Genomic DNA, 19,435 nt, shown 5'->3' with positions numbered 1-19,435 from the left:
CTGACATTTTCTACTACGGGGAGAGGACAATGCCCATATAAAAAAAATGTCCAAAAATAAAAATTAAAAATGTTACGTAGGGCACGGTTGTAAGTGTGGTTACGCACAGGCCACAGAGGAGTATGAGCACACAGAGAGTGGACTTCACTGTAAAACTTTCACAGCTCACAAAACCAATTTAAAAAATATTCACTGAAACAAGGAGAGGGAGGGAATAAAAAAAAGAGAATAAAGCGATCTTATATTTAGAGAGAAGGATCTAATGATCCTCATCCAGAGGCGCATAGAAAGTCATTTTTTAGCTTTGTGCGTACGTGAATACAGACAGTTTCACGTGAGGTTGCATGACCAATGTCCAGCACGCAGGCCTCTAACAATAAAACAAAACTGATTTAAGCTGCAAGAAAACTACAGGCTGAACATAGGAAGGGTGTCATATGAGAGAGAGAGAGAGAGAGGGGAGGGGGGGGGTTGAGAGAGAGAGAGAGAGAGAGAGAATGGAAAAGGGTGGGGTTGATATTGTGGGTTTCGTTTTTTGTAAATCAGTGATGGTGCCAGCTTCCCTGCAGAGATGTGTCACTAAATAACAGCTGCACAGCTCAAAAAAATACAGTCACGCACGTCTCCTGATTCCACCATGTTGCTCAATGCTGTAACTAAATATGAACTCTCTGTTAAGCCCCGGCTTGGTGAAGGGTTGGAGAAGCTGAAAATGGAACAGAAATGTAATCTCCGTCTCTCCCCACACTTCAGTTGAGAGTCCCTCGGCAGTTCTCTGTGCCACAAAGACAAGGGATCTTGTTCTCCTCGATGGGGAACTTGTAGTCGTACGTGATCTCTTCATTCACTCCAATCGGCTGCTTGGAATAGATGACTATCTTCTTCTGCGACTCGATGGTAATCACCTTGGCATAGCAGTTTGGCTGGAGAATACAAGAGGGAGGGGTTTCAAAAGAGAGATCTGTTTAGGGAACAATGGGGTCCCTTGTGCTCGGAAATGATTTGCATTTTGTAATCTGTATTATTAATAATTCTGTTCATTTTCTAGGTGATTTTGCAAACGTGAATATTAAATGTGACAATGCAAAAGTTGAGATGTTTTGTAGTTTCTGGAAACAGTATCCATACAGAATTTGAAACTGCCTTCCTTTATGTGAAGATTATTTTTGTGTGCGTTTTATTTTGTTTTATTTACAACAACAATAACCTTGTTGTTTTTGAGTTTTCTGAAAAAGAGAAAAGATCAGACAAAATTGTATAGGAATTGAAAGTACTATCACATGTATAAACTGCTGTCACGTTGCAGGGATGTGATTCTAAATAAAGAAAATGTAAAAATTTGAATAAATAAATAAAAATTAAATTCTATTGTTTTTTTTTTTTAAATAAAATCTCAGCTTCACTACTTTGTCTGATCAACCCTTACCAGCTCTACCCTCCTCCAAACATTACATAGTGCAGTTTCTGCAGTGCAGAGCCCAGAATAGCAACAATGGAGGCTCTATACTCCCTATTACAAGTCAGTGAAGCTATAATATTAAGGTAATATTATACAACCTGTTATTGCTTTAAAGTGCACTTTAGTAACACTTTATGAACACCACATGTAATCTGATCTTGTGACACAGAAACCTTTTATACACGACCATATAAAAGAGTAGAGAAAGACAGAGCCTGAGCCAACTGGTTTATATCAAATGCTCTTTAAACTCAACCTAAGCGGTCAGGCTTTGATGCGGGAAGCCTCCACAGGAAGGAAGGCTGGAAGCCCACTCACAGCTTATAGCCCTCTTTTCTCTTTTTGAAATATCCTGTAAAGTGGTACACAGGATTTAAAGAGTCAGACATGAAAGATAATAACTACAGGAGGTTTGGTGATAATGTCACCTGGGCCACAAACCCTTTTTAAATAAGGTTTTGGGTTTTCTTTTAATAACCACTTCAGATGATCCACACAGGTCTGGCACAAAATTATAACAATCCACAAAAAAATAACCCCACTGAAGCCTCTTTTTTCTATCTCCAGTAAAAGCTGGAGCTAGACATGCATTAATTCTCATTATAAAGTCTGTTAAAGTATCACAAGTAACCCCTAATTTATCTGCATTACTGCTGTTGGACATCTACCAACAAGACAATCATTGCCTTGCAGCAGCTTAATGAAGGTTTCCATAGTCAGAACAACTTCAATTATAGAGGCTCAAAATATCAGATTGCTGTGTTTACTATATAAGCTGGGCAGCAACAAACTCTGCAGCTGCTTACTCTGTGTCTTCAAACAAATCATTATAATAATTGTATCTGCCGGGTCCAAAGTGTAAACTGTATCAGTCCAATGTTCTAATAATTTGAGGCTCTACCCAAAACAGAAAATTGGGAGGAATGTTATTTCATTAGTTATTCCAATTTATTTTTTCTTTTCTACGCCATACAATCTGATTTTCAGGAACATATATTTTTCATATATCATTTTTGCATCATGAAAGTGGTTGGACTACAAAGTCAGATTGGAAAAGACATGCTGCACGTGAACCCCCAATTTTACACTAAAAAGCAAATAACCACTTTCTACTCATCCAGCAAACATCTTTCATTCAAGAAACTACATAATTCCCACTTTTAAAATATAGTCTACTCATTCAAAGCCCATCTTAAAACGTCTAAGAGGAGGGTTCAGAAATCTCCTAGCAGTAAAACGCACTCCTGAAGAAAATTCAAACTAGGGCTGGATAATAATTCAGTGTGTGTGTATGAAACGTTTCAATAAGAATATGATTTTTACACATTTTCAGTATTTCAGTACACATCCTTTACAGCATCTGTCACTGTCTGATGGTCTTTAGAGGGCGCTGCTGTCAGTCCAGCATTCGATTTAAAATATAGTTTAAAAAAGTTAATATTGACAAAGCCTGCAGGTTGTTGTTTGAGGGTGATGTCATGTTTCCTGTTTGTCCTTGGAAGTTTCTCAATGGATTTTTTTTACTGTTCATATTGAAGTCGGAATTATATTGTATCAAACAAAATTAAGAAAAATGTTTTCATATAAATTTTGGCTTTACCGTCCATCCCTAATTCAAACACTCTACATTTGCATGACTTACAAAAAAGGACTCATTTCACATTTAAAACAACACACTTCACTTAAGTTTCCTACCCTGCTAATAAAGTTTCATAGTGCAGTATCTGCAGTGCTGAACCAAGACAGATACTCCATTCTGTCCATTACAGGTGAGTGAAGCATCATAATAATTTTGAAGCTGTAATTGTATGTTACAAATATCACATTGTGTTCCTTACAAGACATGGCCTTTGTATGTATGTGTGAGGGCCCAGAACATGCTTTTACTACAGCAACACTCTCATATAGCTTTCACAACTATGTCACTTTAGAAGAATTGCATGCAAGATATTGTTGAGTGTGCTCCAAAAGTGCATACAGCTAAGTGTGGGTGTGAAAAGTGTGTGTGTGTGTGTGTGTGTACTCACAGTGCAGCAGTGGTTAATAAAGCGAGCCAGGTTTCCACACTTTGTGGCATCAATAATGGTGTCATGATCGACACGGAACAAGTAGCTGCTTCCAATTCCTTCCTGAGCGTAACGTTTCTCCCGATTGTCAGCCACCATCTGGCGACACAAGAACAAAAGGTTACTGAAAAGAACTGCCTGTCCTGTTTTAAACTTTGTTTCCTGTGTTAAAACGTCTCAATTTCAGTAGTTACATGTAAATGAAAAGAATATCATCAAAATATTTTAAAGACAAATGTTTATTATGCACACATATTTACATTTATGGCAAATGGCAGATGGTAATATCCAGAGCAGCTTGCAGTTCTAATTCCTTTACAGAGTTCAGCAAAATGTAATGTTAGGAGTCTTGCCATAGAATTATCCCATAATACAGAGTTTGACGTTTGACCATCACCCCCTTGCCACACTTCAATACCAATCACTACGAAAAAGAAAGCTCTGCAGACAATTCCCCTGACTCACACAGAACTACGTCACTGAAATAAAGGAAAAGCCTTTGTCAGATCCGATTCAAGCCGATTGTAAATTCAGATCCAGGACTGTATTCCTTTCATTCCCAGCCAGTTTGACTCACCTGGAAATGACCTGGAAAATCAAGCAAGGAAATGAGAGCAGAGGGCAGGTGCCCAGAAGAGAGAAAAACGTCACGACCAACGACATGTCCCATCTAACACAGCGGTTATCGGCATTTGCCTTCCTGCTGTATCCAACAATCCAAATCTCACCCCATCCTAGAATTTAACATTAGTGTCTGCAGTGCTCATACAACACATAGTAAACAAACAGCTCTATTTGTATATAAAAGACAGCCCAGACAAATTAACTTAAAGAGAACTTCTACAATTGCAGGGAAAGGCAGCTATAGCTGTGTGCCTTTTAAGGTGGAATGAGGAAAAAAGGGACTGTTGTTTATACATGTCTGATGTGTAAATTGTAAGTTTTTATTCACTATTTGAATTCCCACAGAAACTTGTGTAACTCGAGTTGTTTAGTTTTGTAGCACTGTCGCTAATGCAGTTAGCCCTCTCCCGTATTTGGAGACACTTCCACCTTAAGTCATCTAAAAATAAGTCAGTGTTACCCCTCTATGGTGCAGGAATAGAGCAAAATCCTCATTTTGGTTGGTGCTTTTCAGTGTTTAGAAAAGTCATTTGTCTCTCCGTTGTCTAAAATCCTCCAGATGGCGTTTCTCTGCCGTGAGCAGAGAGAGAGAGAGGGAGAGAAAGCCTAGCATACTGGACCCAGACACTTTGTTTATTTTTACCCATTTACAGACACTGGGGCTTCGTAAACATATTAGAGTGGATTCCAGCACAAACCGACTGTAGAGCAGCACATGGAGAGGAATTTATTTATTTTTTAATAATTTACAAAAAGTGTCCTTTGATTACGATCGTGAACTACACCTTTAAGGCCTATAATAAATGTATAAGGAATAAAGAATCTTCAGAAGACGACAAACAAAAATGCAGCTTTTAAAAAAAGTACAATAAGAGCCTTGATAAACCCTTTCTTGTTTTTCTTTTCTTTTTTCGCATCAGCTTTCCTTATTTTGGAACAAGCCATGCTGTCCTCACAACCCTCTCAATCTCTCCAGCAGGTATCTCAATTTCATGCCAGGTAAACATACAACTTGACTGGCCTAATTCAGCGAATCTATTGCTGTATTAGCTCAATTAGATGCCTGCATTACACGTCACATAAAATGAATCACAAACATCTTCCTCTACACTCTGTAGTACACATTGCAGTAGTATAGTAGATTTACTTTTATATGTCCCCATGTCTGAGGAAATATCTTGCTATGATCTTGGTGCTGTCTCCGTCCATCAAGACACAAACCAACACAATTAAAAATAATTCAGATATCAGAAGGGAATTGTTTATGGGTTGAGACAAAGATGTCAGGAAAGTAGTGTTTTCAGAGTCAGCAAATCTGAAGACCCCATCACTTTCTACAGGAAACAGGAGGCAGATACACCCTCACCTCAATGTCAAACTGAGCGTCAGCAGCTTCAGGATACTGGCAGTCAGCATCGCTCAATACTGGAAAGCAGTTTCAGTCAAGGACAGGTGAAGTTTGGAAAGCCATGGCCACATTACACGCTCAACTGTTTTCTCAGCGAAAATACAGAATACATTCTCTACACCGAGCATGATATTTTAAGACACCGATTCCATTTATTTTTCTTCAATTATCATACGGAAAGAAAACAAGCAACCCAGTTGTGGCCTTCGCTACTTTTTTTCGGTAGCAGGAAGTCAGTAAACATAATATTTGCTTTTAAATTGTACTTTAAAATGTGCCATATTAAAGTTTATGCGTGTGTTGCTATCAGGGCAGAGGTGACTTGGAGAGAGTTGTCACAGTGACTTGGAGAGTGACGGTGAAAAAAATGTCTCAAATTAACGTTTGCGTGTTTTATTTTTGTGGCCATATATATAATTTTGTTTAATCTGTGGGCGAGTCCATTCTGCTCAGTGTAAACTCATGAACACAAGCATCAAAGCAATGCAGTATTGCAGTTGTTGCAGAGTTAATGCTGACAGGCTGAAACAAATGCAGTTACTCAGCTGCTCAACAAGTCTAGAAAGTCTAGAAAACAAACACTACAACAAACACCATATAAACACACACACACAAGTTTTTCCATCTTTCATATTGTATAAGAGAAGTTCCTGGACCCCAAGATTCAAACACTACCCTCAAGCAATCAGGCTGCTCAGTGAGGTGTCAGGTGTAGTTTGAAAAGTGATAACGCTGCATTCTACTCAGAGGACCAGGTTTGAGTCCCTGCTCAGGTAAGCACATCATGGTTCACTGTTAAGAGTCCTTGGGCAAGACTCCTAATATTACATTCACCTACATCTGTAATGGGATGAGAATTTTAAACACTCTGCATACGAGTATCCTCCTAATGCCATACAAGTAAATATATTTTATTACTTTATTTTATCATTTTAAAATCACAATCACGATGTATCTTTAACATGTACATAGGCAAAAGTCACAAGACACTTTTATTACAGAAACAAAACGGAAGGAAAATGACATATCTGAACACACTAGTGATTGGTGAGAGGCCTGTCTTTTAGGCTTGTGGATTGTTTCACTGGGATATTTTGCTTGTTTTTTTTTAATCTCCAAATTGTTGCTGTTACTATTCTTCAGCAATGTCACCCATCGGTGAGACACACACAGTGCCACCAGCCTCTGGAGAGTGACAGCAAGCATGAGAGGCTCACACACTGCTTATTTTCAAACCTCTAATGCAAGGCCATGTTGGAGAATGCAAATTGCCCAGATCTGTCACATCAGCCCACAGATGCCCCGAGAAAAAATATTGGTGGGAACTTAGGAGCTGCCCACTCACTGAGAGCAACTGTGCTACATAGGACTGCTAGCCTCCACAGAGTTGTTCTGAATGATTCTATAGAGTGAATCAGGATGAATTTTACCTGCCGGATGTTTTGACCCACGTATTCAATAACCATCTCATCTGCTGCAATGGGCTCCATGGCAAACAGGCCCCACTCGTGGATACGACTGCGACCGAAGCGCAGTTTCTTCTTCCGGAACTGCACACAGACACAGAGATAAACAGCAGGCAGAATTAGAGGGGGGGAAATGTACAAATGATGACTTTCTGAAGTGGACTCTTAAGTTTTTAAATAGAGACTTATGTTGCCTTTAAAGTCAAAACAAAACCAACAGATCAAATCAAAACACTACACACAGTAAGTCTACCTCAAGACAGAGCGAGGAAAATGAAGCAGGAAAACAAACATTCTTTGTGGCTAACATTTAAGAGGAAAGTGAAGAAGGTCAGGAGAAAGTCAAGCACCCTCTCAGCATTAACACGAACACACCCAATCTGTAAATCCATATGTCTTTCAGCGCACCTAAGGCTTGGGTGGAAAACAATTTTCTATTCATGGAAATTATTCTATTATGATATTTTGAAAATATCTTATGTAACAGCACGATTGTCAGTTTGTAACTAAACCAGTCTAGCTTTGGTTCTTCTGGTTTCTTTTAAGGTAGGGATTGGGACTATAGCTGAAGCTCTAATTACCCTCCTTGGGCTGAGCACCGTACGGTTGAGCCACTGGTTAACAGCGTGTCATCAATGGCATTTTATTAAGAGAACACATTTATGTAGGGAGAGAGGCATAAAGCAGCTACGAGCAAGTGAGCTGGAGTGTGTGAGCGAGTGTGTGTAATCGTATTTTCATTGTGTTTCTGTAATAAATTGAGATGCTGAATTACTATCTATTTTCATGTGTTTTATATAAGAAGGGCTCCTCTACTGTGGTGGTTCAGAAAATGTTTCTGTTGTTTAACCTGTTCTGTCTGTGCGTGTATGGGTTTCACTCTTAATTTGCTGGTATTGTACTCTATTTCTGCTACAAAATCAAACTCACATTAGTGGTGATATTTTACAGTAAGTGATGCTTGACGTGGTTTGCTGCGGGCAGTTATGTTTTCTACTTATAAGTATGAAGGCCTGGCGGGCCTGAGGTTCCCCATCTTAAACTCCAATGAAACAGAAACATTTATTACATTTTCCAACAATTAGAAGGAAGCAGCGAGACGAACATGGAGCTGTAACCACAGCAGAATGTGAGATAAACACCCAAGGTCAACGGGAGATGAATTTCTACCTTGAGCTGGTTTAGTTTGAGCAGGTCTGAGTCCATCACTGCCGGCGTACCGATGGCGCTGAGAAGGCGTCTCTGTTCTGAACGCCTCTCCGACAGCAGACGGTTGGAGCCCTGCACAAAAAAAAAAAAAAAAAAAAAAAAAAAAAAAAAAAAAAAAAAAAAAAAGAAGCGCACATTAGAGTGTTTTACTGCACTTTGCTAAAGTTTGCAATGCCTTGATGTTAACAATTAGTAACTGTTCCCTCACGTTAGCATTCACAAATCACTGTGTAATTATACACTTAATCACAACGTGAGCCTGTCACAGTGATTACATAATTGCCTGCTGAAATTGTTTTTCAATTTTAAAGCTCACCGCAACTATTTCTCATTTGTAAGATGTAACAACCAACTGATTATTTCCCAACAAACAAACTGGAATTGGGAAGGTTTTTCACAGATGTTTCACTGAACACATACATTTATTTTTAACATCTAGGAAGCTAAATGTTGAGCTGGAGTATAAACTAGATATATAAAACTATAAACTAATAATTCATGTGAATTTAAGTTAAACCACAGGCTTATTATTCTGTTATTCAACCAAAGATTTCATGTCCAGAGTTTATTTGGTTACTACAAAAAAAATAATAAAACACTTCTAGAATTATGAGAATAAAGAACAGGCTATGCTTGAGAAGCAAACTGATATTAAAAACAAAATTTGAGGGAAAACAAAAAATCCACAAGTAAATTACAGCAATGTCGAAGTCCACCGCTTCCTGCACAGCCTCGGGGAATTCAAGATCCAGGTAGACAGCCTTCTCCTTGCGGCTGATGGCGTAGTAACCTTCGCTGCGAGCACAGCCAGTAACGTGCTCCCTCAGCTGTGCCACTGGAGCCTTCTTCTTACGCCTTGGGTTCGGGATGTTGGTGAGTGCAGCCTTTGGTCAAGGGTCACAGTTTAAGAAAGACTGGACATGCAGAATATTTCTACTGTTTCTACTCTATCCTTCAGTTGCGCTCTCGCAGCAGGAGATGAAACACGTGCTTTAGTCGAGGGTGCGGAGCCTGTGCAGCGCGTGCAGGAGAAACCGTTTTTCACATGCACTGACTCAGAATTTACCCAGAACATTTACTAGAGCTCAAGGAGGATAAAGTCTGAGTAAGATCTGGGACGAACGTTGTGGGGGGTTGTTTAGCTTAGATTCATTTGTAGATTTATCTTTTTTAGGCATAATCTTAATACAAATGTCTCTAAATTTTCACTTGCTAAGGTTTGGGTGGCCAGGCAAAGCTGATTTTAAAAGTGAAATTATGTTATGAAGTTCCAAAACTTTAGGTTTTATTTCTTGCAGATAAAAATGAACAGAGAAACATATCTTTGCAGAAGAATTCCCCATATGAGTTTGCACTCTGTAGAGGATGCATTTCATTATATTCACTTTGAAAATCAACACAATCTTTAATCTGATCTAATCTGAGGGTTTCCAAAATCTACTCTTAGAAACCTGAAGGAAAATATAGACTAGAAAACAAATACAAACATCCACAAAGCCTTTTCATGTTCTCAGGTATGTCTGTTCACCTGTCTTGTTGATCACTCACTCACAAACGCCCCCCAGTGTACAGCACTGAAATACACAGAAAGGATATCAGGATGAGGGACCCAGTGTGTGTCATTGAGCCAGTCCGTGTTGTGGTCTTCCTGCAACAGCTTCTCGTAGGTGCTCTTCAGCAGCCTCATGTCCTCCAGGTCAAGGCCAGCATTCCAGATGTCGTAGAGTGTGGTCATCTGCTCGAACTCTGATCGCTGATCAAACCTGTGCCTAAGCTCTGGAGTTGTTGGAGTTGCTGGGGCCTGTTTGGGTCTCCTCTGAGTTGATGGCGTTATTCCAGCTTCCTGGAGGAAGAGCCGCTCGCTCTTCCTCACTTCCTCGCGCTCATACTCCACAGAGTCTAGAGCAAAGTCTGAGTCGGCCGACTCTGAGCTGGAGCTGGACAACTCGCCCGACTCTAGCTGCTCCACGTCCACGTCCTCTTCCAGGTCCTGACCATAGAGAGCACAGAGACAGGGTTTGTAGAAAAAAAATAAAATAAAAGGGCAATCTAGAGACAGACAAAGTTATAGACAATGTTTTGGATCTGTATCAGTATTAGCTCCATCCAAAAACTCTATTAGACATCCCTGATTTGCTGAAGGTGTGTTAGATTCAGACTGAAAGTGAACTTAATGGTCTCTAATGTGTTTTAAAAGGTGACGTCTTAAACCCTTTTTGCACAGATGAACACAGCTCTGGGCCTGAATGTACTGTCTGTGACCTGCTTTGGTCAAAATGCTACACACTAACAGCACTGTTCTCTTCCCGTCTGTTCAAAACAACAGGTCTCAGCACCTCTCCCTTAAAATGATAATGAAAAATGACAAATTCTAATAAGAAGCGGTTTAATGTAACATTTAAACTGGACAGAATTTTTTATAGAAATTTCCAGAAGTCTGATAGTGGAGCTGGGACTTGTTTTAGTATCTCATTCATTCACTGTCTGCAACCCTTATCCAGTTCAGGGCGGCGATGGGTCCGGAGTCTACCTGGAATCACTGGGCGCAAGGCATGAAAACACCCAGTCCTTCACAGGGCAACACACACTCACACCTACGGACACTTTTGAGTCTCCAATCCACCTCCCAGCGTGTTTTTGGAGCTTGGGAAAAAAACGGGGCATCCGGAAGAAACCCACGCGGACACAGGGAGAACACACCACACTCCTCACAGACAGTCACCCGGAGCGGGACTCCAACTCACAACCTCCAGGACCCTGGAACTGTGACACTACAGAGACACTACCTGCTGCTCCAACATGCTGCCCTTTGTTTTAATTAAGATGATTTTAAATGATTCTCCTCTCTGACTACCCTTCTGTCCTCTAAGACAATGTACCGTCTGTGCAGCCAACAACAATGTGAGTCTGCTGCATGCATAAAAACATAACTGGGCATTTTCTCAAAGTTAAATCTCAAGCCATGGATGAAGACAGACAAATGGGAGGCAGTATAACTCTAATAAGCCTGCACTTGTAGGATGTAGGAAAAGCAGAAAACCTGAACAGATGTGGAATCTAATGCAGTCAACAAACAGATGATATCTTATTTTACAGACTATGAGTTGGTAGGAGTTTTTCCATAATCAGACCTCCCTAGTTCTTGTCCAACATGCCCTTGCCATGTCTTAAGCAAATACTTTTGTTCTTGTTCATGTGGCATTTTACCAACACTATTTACATTTTCACTCAATTACAGAGGTTCTCATGCCACCGTTGTCAGAAACAACCAGACCAACTAAATAAAGTCATGTTAATTTAAGCAGATGATAAAAAAAAAATTAAAATTGCATCCAAACTTGTGTATTAAAAAAATAAATAAAACTATTCTTCTGACCAAAAGGGATGTGCACAATACTAGGCTTGTAATGTGGTTACTTTTTCAGTCTTTACCACATGCATTTTTTTGAGTGCTTCACATTTTTGTGAAGTTCATTTGCTCTGCATTGTGTGTAAAAGGCTGTTAGAGCAGAGAAAAAAAATTTGCATCAGTGTATACATAAACACAAACAACACTCAATGCTGTTTTAGTGCTTAATGGATGCGAGGGAGTAGAATCAGGACACAAACAGTAAAGAAAAGGCATTTGTGGAACAGACAGCACATAAATCACAAGTAGATCATGTGCATGCCCACAGTATGTTGCAACTAAACTGTGGAAAGCTGCATGGAGAAATAACTATACCATTACTGCATCTGGGGCCTCATTTCAACGCTGCCAGCAGAAACTAGTGACTGTTATTTACGTTATATCTTCCAAAAGTAAAACATGCACACACAAAATGCACAATGTTTCATGACAAGGACCACAAGGATGCGCGCGCGCACACACACACACACACACCTCTAACTTCCTCTTCTTTTTCTTGCTCTGTTCCTCCTTCTGCTGCTTGGAGAGTTGCACATCCACATTCTCTTTGTCCTTCTTAGTTCTCTTTTTACTCTTCCCTTTCTCCAGCTCCAACTCCCTCTTGAAGGACCCTTTCTTTTTGGATGTGGGGCTGAGGATGTTAGTCTCAGCGGAATCCGCTGCCTCGCCTTCGCAGGTCACACCAGCAAGGTTTCCATAGAGTTCGACTGCATCACCCCGGCCCATATGTGCATCTCCGATCACCTCCTCAGGAGCTTCCTGCACGCCGTGCTGGTTGAAGTCTGCAGGGAGCAGGAAGGTGGAGTCCTGTTTCGCCCTCTTTTGGGTTGAGGAGAGAGGAGAAGCAGGAAGGAGAGCTGGATATTTGGAGTAGTTGTGCTCCTGAAAAACAAACATCCCTTCTGTGTCCAGCAGGGGGAGCTGAGCACGTAAATCCCCATCCGCTTCTCCTTCCAGTTTCTGCTCCTCTGCCTCGTCTGATGTTTCCGTCTCCTCCGAGTCTACATCCGCATCGGGATCCATCTTCAAAGCCACATCAGCCAGCACAGAGAGATCAGGAGTGGTTGTGGTGGCAAGCTGCAGCAAGCTGGATGCTCCGACTTGCTCCCTATGTCTCAGCCTCTGCTCCAGATGCTCATCTTCATCATCCTCCTCCTGTAATATCGGGTGTAACGAGGAAACGTGGGGAGGGGTAGAAGCTGATTGACTGCCTGTTCTTTGGCGGCCGCGAGCGCGGCCCTTTTGACTTGCCGCGGTTGGGACAGGGGCTGGCTCCTCATAAGCAATTCGGACCAAAGAAGCATGGTCCAGGGGTAAGTTCTGTACTGTGAGACATACAGGAGCAACAGGAGGTACAGGTGTTTTTGGAGAGTCTTTTCCTGTTCCTCGTTTGGAGGGGGACTTTGAAGGAGGCGTGTGTGGGGACTGATGAAGGCCTGGACCTTTTCTGGGCTCCTCTGGTCGGAGAGAGCGCACAGGAGGAGGGACGGTGAGAACGGAAGTAGGGGATTGGGGGAGGGTACTAGCCTCACCTGGGGTAGAGGCAAAGGGGCGGAGCATTGGTAGAGGTTTGGAGGATGTGGGCAGAGTAGCAGTAGTGGGTGTGGTTCCAGGTGAGTTTGAAGTGGGCGTGGCTACAGGTGAGGCTGAAGTGAGCACTTCTGGAGGCTGAGGCTTCACAGGAGAAAGGAGGAGAGACTGAGAGGGAGCTGGAGTTGCGAGTGGAGACAGAGGCCCAGCGGAGAAGTCCAGGGAAGGTTTGGCCTCGTTCTCCTCCGTCGAGAAGGACACGGTCTTGCGCCGCTTCTTGAGAGGAGGCAGGATGGGGGAGGAAGGACGGGGACAAGGTGGGGACGAAGGTCTTTGCTCGGTTGGCACAGCTGTGGTCACCTTTTCTTCTGCATACAGGAAAACAGCAAATGAAAGAGTGATGAATCAGGGCTTCCCAAAAGCTCACTGTAAAATCCAAAAGCAAGTATCTGGGTTCATCATCTTACCTGGTTTGACCTCAGCAGCCAAAGCAGAGGACTGAATGCCTGCTTTCTCTCTGTAAGAAAGAAAACCATTTGTCCTTCAAAGTGTCTCATTCCCATCCACATCAATCAAAACCCTACCAAATAAGTACATACTTGTCTGCCTCTTTCTCTGTGTCCATAGCCATACTGTCCATCGTAGACTCATCCATCGTGTCCAACCCTTCACTCTCTTCTACTTGTGCGCCTTCCTCCTCATCTTCCTCATCTGATGATGAAGATGAGGAAGAGGATGAAGAAGACGACGACGACGAACCCTCTGATGAAGAAGAGACACTCTCATCGTCACTGTCTGCACTGAGGGCTTCATCTGTTAGACGGCAGCAACAACAATAATATAAATACTAGATTTCATATTAAATATAAAAAAGGCATTTTATCAAAAGTTTATTATTTAAAGTTTTGCACCAATGACAAACACTATTCCACTTAACTAGAGAAACTAGAGATGTCAAATGAGAAAAAGGCAAAGAGATAATGGCACTTACCCTCCGATTCATCCTCTTCATCCTCCTAAAAAACAACAGTGTGTCACTCAATATTTACAATAAGGCATTACGTCCAAACAATCCCTATCACATTCAATACTAATATGTTATATTTATAAATCGGTTTTCAAGAACTTAAAGACGCATACAAGAGTCAAATACAGATAAATACAAATACAAAACATTAACAAAAGTTACTGAACCAGTATGAATAGATTAAGTTTGGGGAGTATTAAAGCAAGGGAGAAAAGATATTTTTTGAGGTTTGATTTGAATACAGAGAGAGTTGAAGGATGTTAAACCAGAGGGGTTAAATATTTAAATAGATTAAATAGGGTATTTAAATAGATCTAATATGAACTGCTTCCCAGAAAGGTCTAGAATCAAAGCAGTCAAAGAAATTTGCTGCCCCCTAGCGTCCATACCACACAACAACATGGTTGACAGAAGGCAGAAAAATATGCACAACCAGAATTACACACATGCCCACACCTTTTCAGAAGACGACTCATCTGACGTCTCCTCTCCTTCACTGTCCAGGTCGTAAGGTTTTCGGGCCTTGGTTCTCTTCCTCCTGCGAGCTGCCTCTCTGTCAGGAGCTCGGTTCTCCTCTGGTCGGCCAGCAATGTCTGGACCTTTACCCTGGAACGAGTCTGAAAGGAGATGTAAGGCGGTCAAAAAACGGCTCAAACAGGTTTCAGAAATGTGAGTTTTATAGTTTACTTATTTGGACAAAACGCTGCCATAAGAATGCACTGAAATACATCGTAAACTGTTGTAATACTGAAGCTACAGACCAATTTCAGACCAACAGCCACTCGTCTTCCAAGTCTTTAACTTTATTCTTCTCTCTTGCAAAGATTTTAATACAGAGGGGTTCTAAAGTGTTGTCACCAAATGTCTGAGCTCTTAAAATCCTTATCGTTTCACCTAGAAACTTAAACTGGTAAATGGTAAAGAATACATTTTTGCTGCGATGAGATTTCCCCATTCATTTAAATGAGTCAATTATTAACATACACTGAAAGCTTAAACAGTTACTTTACCAAGCTGCAGACCTTGGAGTGTGTTTCAGTTTTTCTAAGTGATTCTGTGTATGATTTTCATACAGCACTCATTCAAAGGTGCCAATAGCTTTTTGTAAATAATAATAAGCATAATAATAGGCCATAAAGGAGTTTTATGTCTCCGACATAAGATTAGTGCTGGGCAATTAATCAAAAATTAATCGAAATCAGCATTCAAATCTTCTAATTGACATAATCTTGTCTATATTGATTACATCAATATGTTCAGTATATCAACTGTTTTATTATTTTGATTCCATTATGTACCCTTTGTGTTCATGTACTTGTACTCATGTTCATCGCTTTAAAACCACACTACCAAGCAGTGGTAACGTGATTCTGCCCCCTATCTGCCACATCGAGAACCTAAACGTTGAGGCAGACCGAGCAGCTCATACCAAAAAAAAACCAAAAAAAAAAAACCACACAGCTGTCTTATATACCTTTGCTTGCTTCGCAGTACATAGTCTGCTTTACGTTATTGTACCTGAGCCACCTAAACTCCTGAAGCCAAAAATTATTGAAATGTCTCTGTGGTTGTATTTTTGCTGGAGGTGGATGGTTGTTAAAGTTCATCTTTTTCTGTCTCTCCCACTATTGCCTTGGTGCAAACAGAGTCAGGCTGGGGTTCAGCAGATGGCCTCTTAAGGTTCGACAGAGATGTAGATTGTGTGGGGGAAAAAAAGGGATATTTTTGGCTTTGCCATTTTCTACACGCTGCTGTTCACTGTGTTCAATGCTCAGCTCCGCTTAGCTACTGCTTCAGCTGTCACGGTTTTGGTGAAAATTGCGCAAGCATATTTTCATAGCCAGACTTGTCCATGTAATTGGATGCTTCATGTTATATCATCAGTCATTTAAAAATTATAATAATAATCATCATCATCATCAAAAAGTTGCCATTTGTCGCCAATGGTGACTTAATTAATTTACTTACAAATAAATATTTCTGGTCGCAATCTAGAGCCCTGCACAGATATATATTTACCCTAATATAGATACATAAGAAACCACCTCAGATACAGCATTCACTACTCCTACTGCAATAAACTTTGCAAGACCATAGATCCTGTCTGAATATCATGTTTTTGATTTTGTAAATCTGTGTCTGAAATGTGTCTCCCCTTCAACTGGTGTTAAAGCTTTACTACTGCTACAATCATACTAGCAGTTTCTTTAGGAACTGCACTGTCCAGTCTTTCATTCTCTCTCTCATTCAAAGATTCCAAACACACACACACACTTTTCAAGCACTATGTATGTCCTTCAGGAAATGTACGTCTAGTTTTAAAGAATCTCATGCCCTCGAGCAAAACCCTAAAATCAGATTTTTTATTGTCTGTACTTTTCTTAATTCACTGAACTTGAAGTTAGTCATTTTACGTCTTAAAAGACACAAAGAAGCTCACCTTCATCCTCCTCGTCCGGTGGAGTGGAAGGCCTGGCTCTTTTCAGTGACGCATCATCTGCAAACTCCTGAGGCTCTTTCCTTTTCACCTGGGGAATAAAACACCCACCCACATCAGTCACTCTTACCAGCAGTCCTTACTGCTACTGTTCCTGTAACTGCTTTTTACAGAAAGGGTAAAACACTAGAGTGAAGTTTTATGCCATTGACCAAGTCACGTCTTTAATCACTGACATTAAACCACACCTTTTATTATGTCGCAAAAGTAAAATTAAATAAACGTCAATGTTTGTAATGTCATGTATCTGTTATTAAATGTGAGGTGTGGTTTTCCGTTCATCAAATCAAGGCACCTTGAAAGATGGCAATCTCAGCGCCCCCCTCAGTGTGAAGCCTTCCATGCCCCCGCTCTTAGCCCAGTCCACCAGAGACATGAGGGGCTCACGGGGACGACTGCTCGTCTTCTCTTCCTTCTTCTCCTCCTCACGCACTACAGACACAGTTCTCATGGCTGTCTGGAAAGGCTGAGAACAGAGAATTTCAAAGAAAATCTCAGAAGTCCTAAAATATCTACAACAACAGATCCCATTTCACACATACAAAACACACATCCTCCTCCAGGTCTTACCTTGGCCTTTCTCTCCTTCCGTTCCCACCATTCGTCAAAGGTGCCAAAAGCCACGTTCTCCACCATCTTGCGGTTGAGGTCCCTCTGCATGATGTTCTTCATCTCCTCGATGAGAACGGAGAGCACCTGTTGGACGGTGGCCTCGTGGGGGTTGTGGCTCATCACAGCCATCGGGTTTTCCGCAGGTGCAAATTCCTCCCCTTCCACATCCGGCGCAGTGCCGTAGTTTGTGACGGGGAAGTGTGATGGAAAGTGCTGTGGCACGAGGTGTGGAGGCCAAGGAGAGTGAGGCGGAGCAATGGTGTGGTGGTGAGGTGGAGGTAACTGTGCAGCGTGAGGGTCTGGGTATGGGTAGGGCATGTGCGGGGGCATATAACGGTGGTCCTGGTCATAGTGGTTACCTGTGGTATTGTCTTGGTCCATGTATGGATGATGTGCAGGTGGAGGAGGTGCATGAGGGAGCGGCATAGAATGGAGGTGGTAGGAAGGTTGGTACTCAGAGGTCGGAGGGGGTTCCGTTGAGTCGTTACCAGATGCTATGCGCATCTGGTGCAGACGACTGAGCATCTGCGTCTGCATCTGGAAAGACATGCCACTGTATTGGCTCATTAGCTCCATAGAGTTGGCATAGTCATACATATGGTGAGGAAGAGGTGGAGGATATTCCGGGTGCAGCTCCATGTGAGGCAGCGGAGGAGGAATGCCTGGAGGTGGAGGAGGCTGAAGAGAAAAGCCAGGAGGAGGCGGAGGAGGCAGATGAGGAGGGTAAGAGGGGATGGGAGGAGGTGGCATGGTGGAGTTGAAGTGCTGTGTGCTGTCAGGAGGAGGAGTAGCGGAGGGCTCTGAAGTCTGTGAGGGATGGACTGTCTGAGAAGAAGTTGTGGGTGAGGAGGACGACGAAGCAGCTGCGTGATGTGAAATCACAGCAGAGATGGCGGATTCATCCTCTTCTTCAGATATCTCCATGTCTTCTCCAGAGGAATGAGGAGACTGCTGTTGTTAAAGACAGAGAAGGAAAATATTTGGATCAGCCCAAAAATGTAGTACTGGACTTCTCTGTTAAAATAAAGTGACACAGCTAGGCCCTACTGAAGCTGGATTATGCACATAATTTAAGAATTAATGTAGATATAAATATATTTGTATAATTTCCCAAATTCTCTAAAAAAAAAGCCTGGATTAAAAGGGCACAGATTTTCATGAGATTTTTTACAGAGATTAATGATTAAGCTTTACAAACTACACTGAGGGCAGGTTAAAACTAAATAAAATCCACTTTCAAAACAAACACTTTAATGTTGTTGCTCTAGAACTATAGTTCAATACTGTTTAGTGCCAACTAGGGTTGTGCCTTATTGTACCGTGTGCAATAACATTGCACATTTTTTAAACAATAAAAAATATCAATATCCTGATTACCATGATATTCTGATTTGTTTACATGATGACATCATGCGGTTACACGAAATACGGCATACATTCATTATGTCATTTAGGCACAGCGACAGGTATGGTGGAAATTTGCCCTGCGTTCAAACATTTACTCCAAAAGACGAGTGACTACAGTCGTGTGGAGTTGGGGAGGAAAAAAAAATATCAATATTCTAAATAGTTTTATTCAATGTCAGAATCTTGGTAAATTATGGTTGTTTTCATATTTATTTGTTGTTTCTTCTGAATGTTTGGAATTTTTTATTTGTAATAAAGTACATTTTAAATTTAAATTCATTTTCATTCATTCATTATCTGTAACCGCTTATCCAATTTAGGGTCGCGGTGGGTCCAGAGCCTACCTGGAATCATTGGGCGCAAGGCGGGAATACACCCTGGAGGGGACGCCAGTCCTTCACAGGGCAACACACACACAAATTCACTCACACCTACGGACACTTTTGAGTCGCCAATCCACGTGCAACGTATGTTTTTGGACTGTGGGAGGAAACCGGAGCACCCAGAGGAAACCCACGCGGACACAGGGAGAACACACCAACTCCTCACAGACAGTCAACCGGAGCGGGAATCGAACCCACAACCTCCAGGCCCCTGGAGCTGTGTGACAGCGAAGAATATCACCAAAATAACCTGAAATATTATATTAGGGCCATAACCGCCCACCCCTAGTTCCAACACCGATAAACCTGCAGCAAGGTTGAATGGTTGCTAGCTAACT

General features: G+C 41.6%; 1 protein-coding gene across 4 annotated transcripts in view; it reads right to left on the bottom strand.

The window, feature by feature from the left end:
• Positions 1–445: 445 nt before the first annotated feature.
• Positions 446–19,435, bottom strand: part of setd1a (SET domain containing 1A, histone lysine methyltransferase) — a 35,606-nt gene continuing 16,616 nt past the window's right edge. For all 4 annotated transcript variants that reach the window (XM_066641822.1, XM_066641823.1, XM_066641820.1 and 1 more), the window contains exons 8-21: positions 17,266–18,258; positions 16,991–17,161; positions 16,639–16,726; positions 14,655–14,815; positions 14,163–14,187; positions 13,771–13,984; positions 13,639–13,688; positions 12,116–13,539; positions 9,829–10,222; positions 8,931–9,109; positions 8,194–8,304; positions 6,988–7,107; positions 3,487–3,624; positions 446–923 (exon numbers count right to left, since the gene is read on the bottom strand). In XM_066641822.1, the coding sequence (XP_066497919.1) occupies positions 750–923; positions 3,487–3,624; positions 6,988–7,107; positions 8,194–8,304; positions 8,931–9,109; positions 9,829–10,222; positions 12,116–13,539; positions 13,639–13,688; positions 13,771–13,984; positions 14,163–14,187; positions 14,655–14,815; positions 16,639–16,726; positions 16,991–17,161; positions 17,266–18,258 (4,242 nt within the window). In that variant the 3' untranslated portion in view covers positions 446–749. The remainder of the gene's footprint in view (positions 924–3,486; positions 3,625–6,987; positions 7,108–8,193; positions 8,305–8,930; positions 9,110–9,828; positions 10,223–12,115; positions 13,540–13,638; positions 13,689–13,770; positions 13,985–14,162; positions 14,188–14,654; positions 14,816–16,638; positions 16,727–16,990; positions 17,162–17,265; positions 18,259–19,435) is intronic.

This window comes from Hoplias malabaricus, chromosome 13, assembly GCF_029633855.1.
Source record: "Hoplias malabaricus isolate fHopMal1 chromosome 13, fHopMal1.hap1, whole genome shotgun sequence".
Lineage (NCBI taxonomy): Eukaryota > Metazoa > Chordata > Actinopteri > Characiformes > Erythrinidae > Hoplias > Hoplias malabaricus.
The sequence above is the reverse complement of the archived record's forward strand: the minus strand, read 5'-3'. Positions and strand labels throughout refer to the sequence as shown.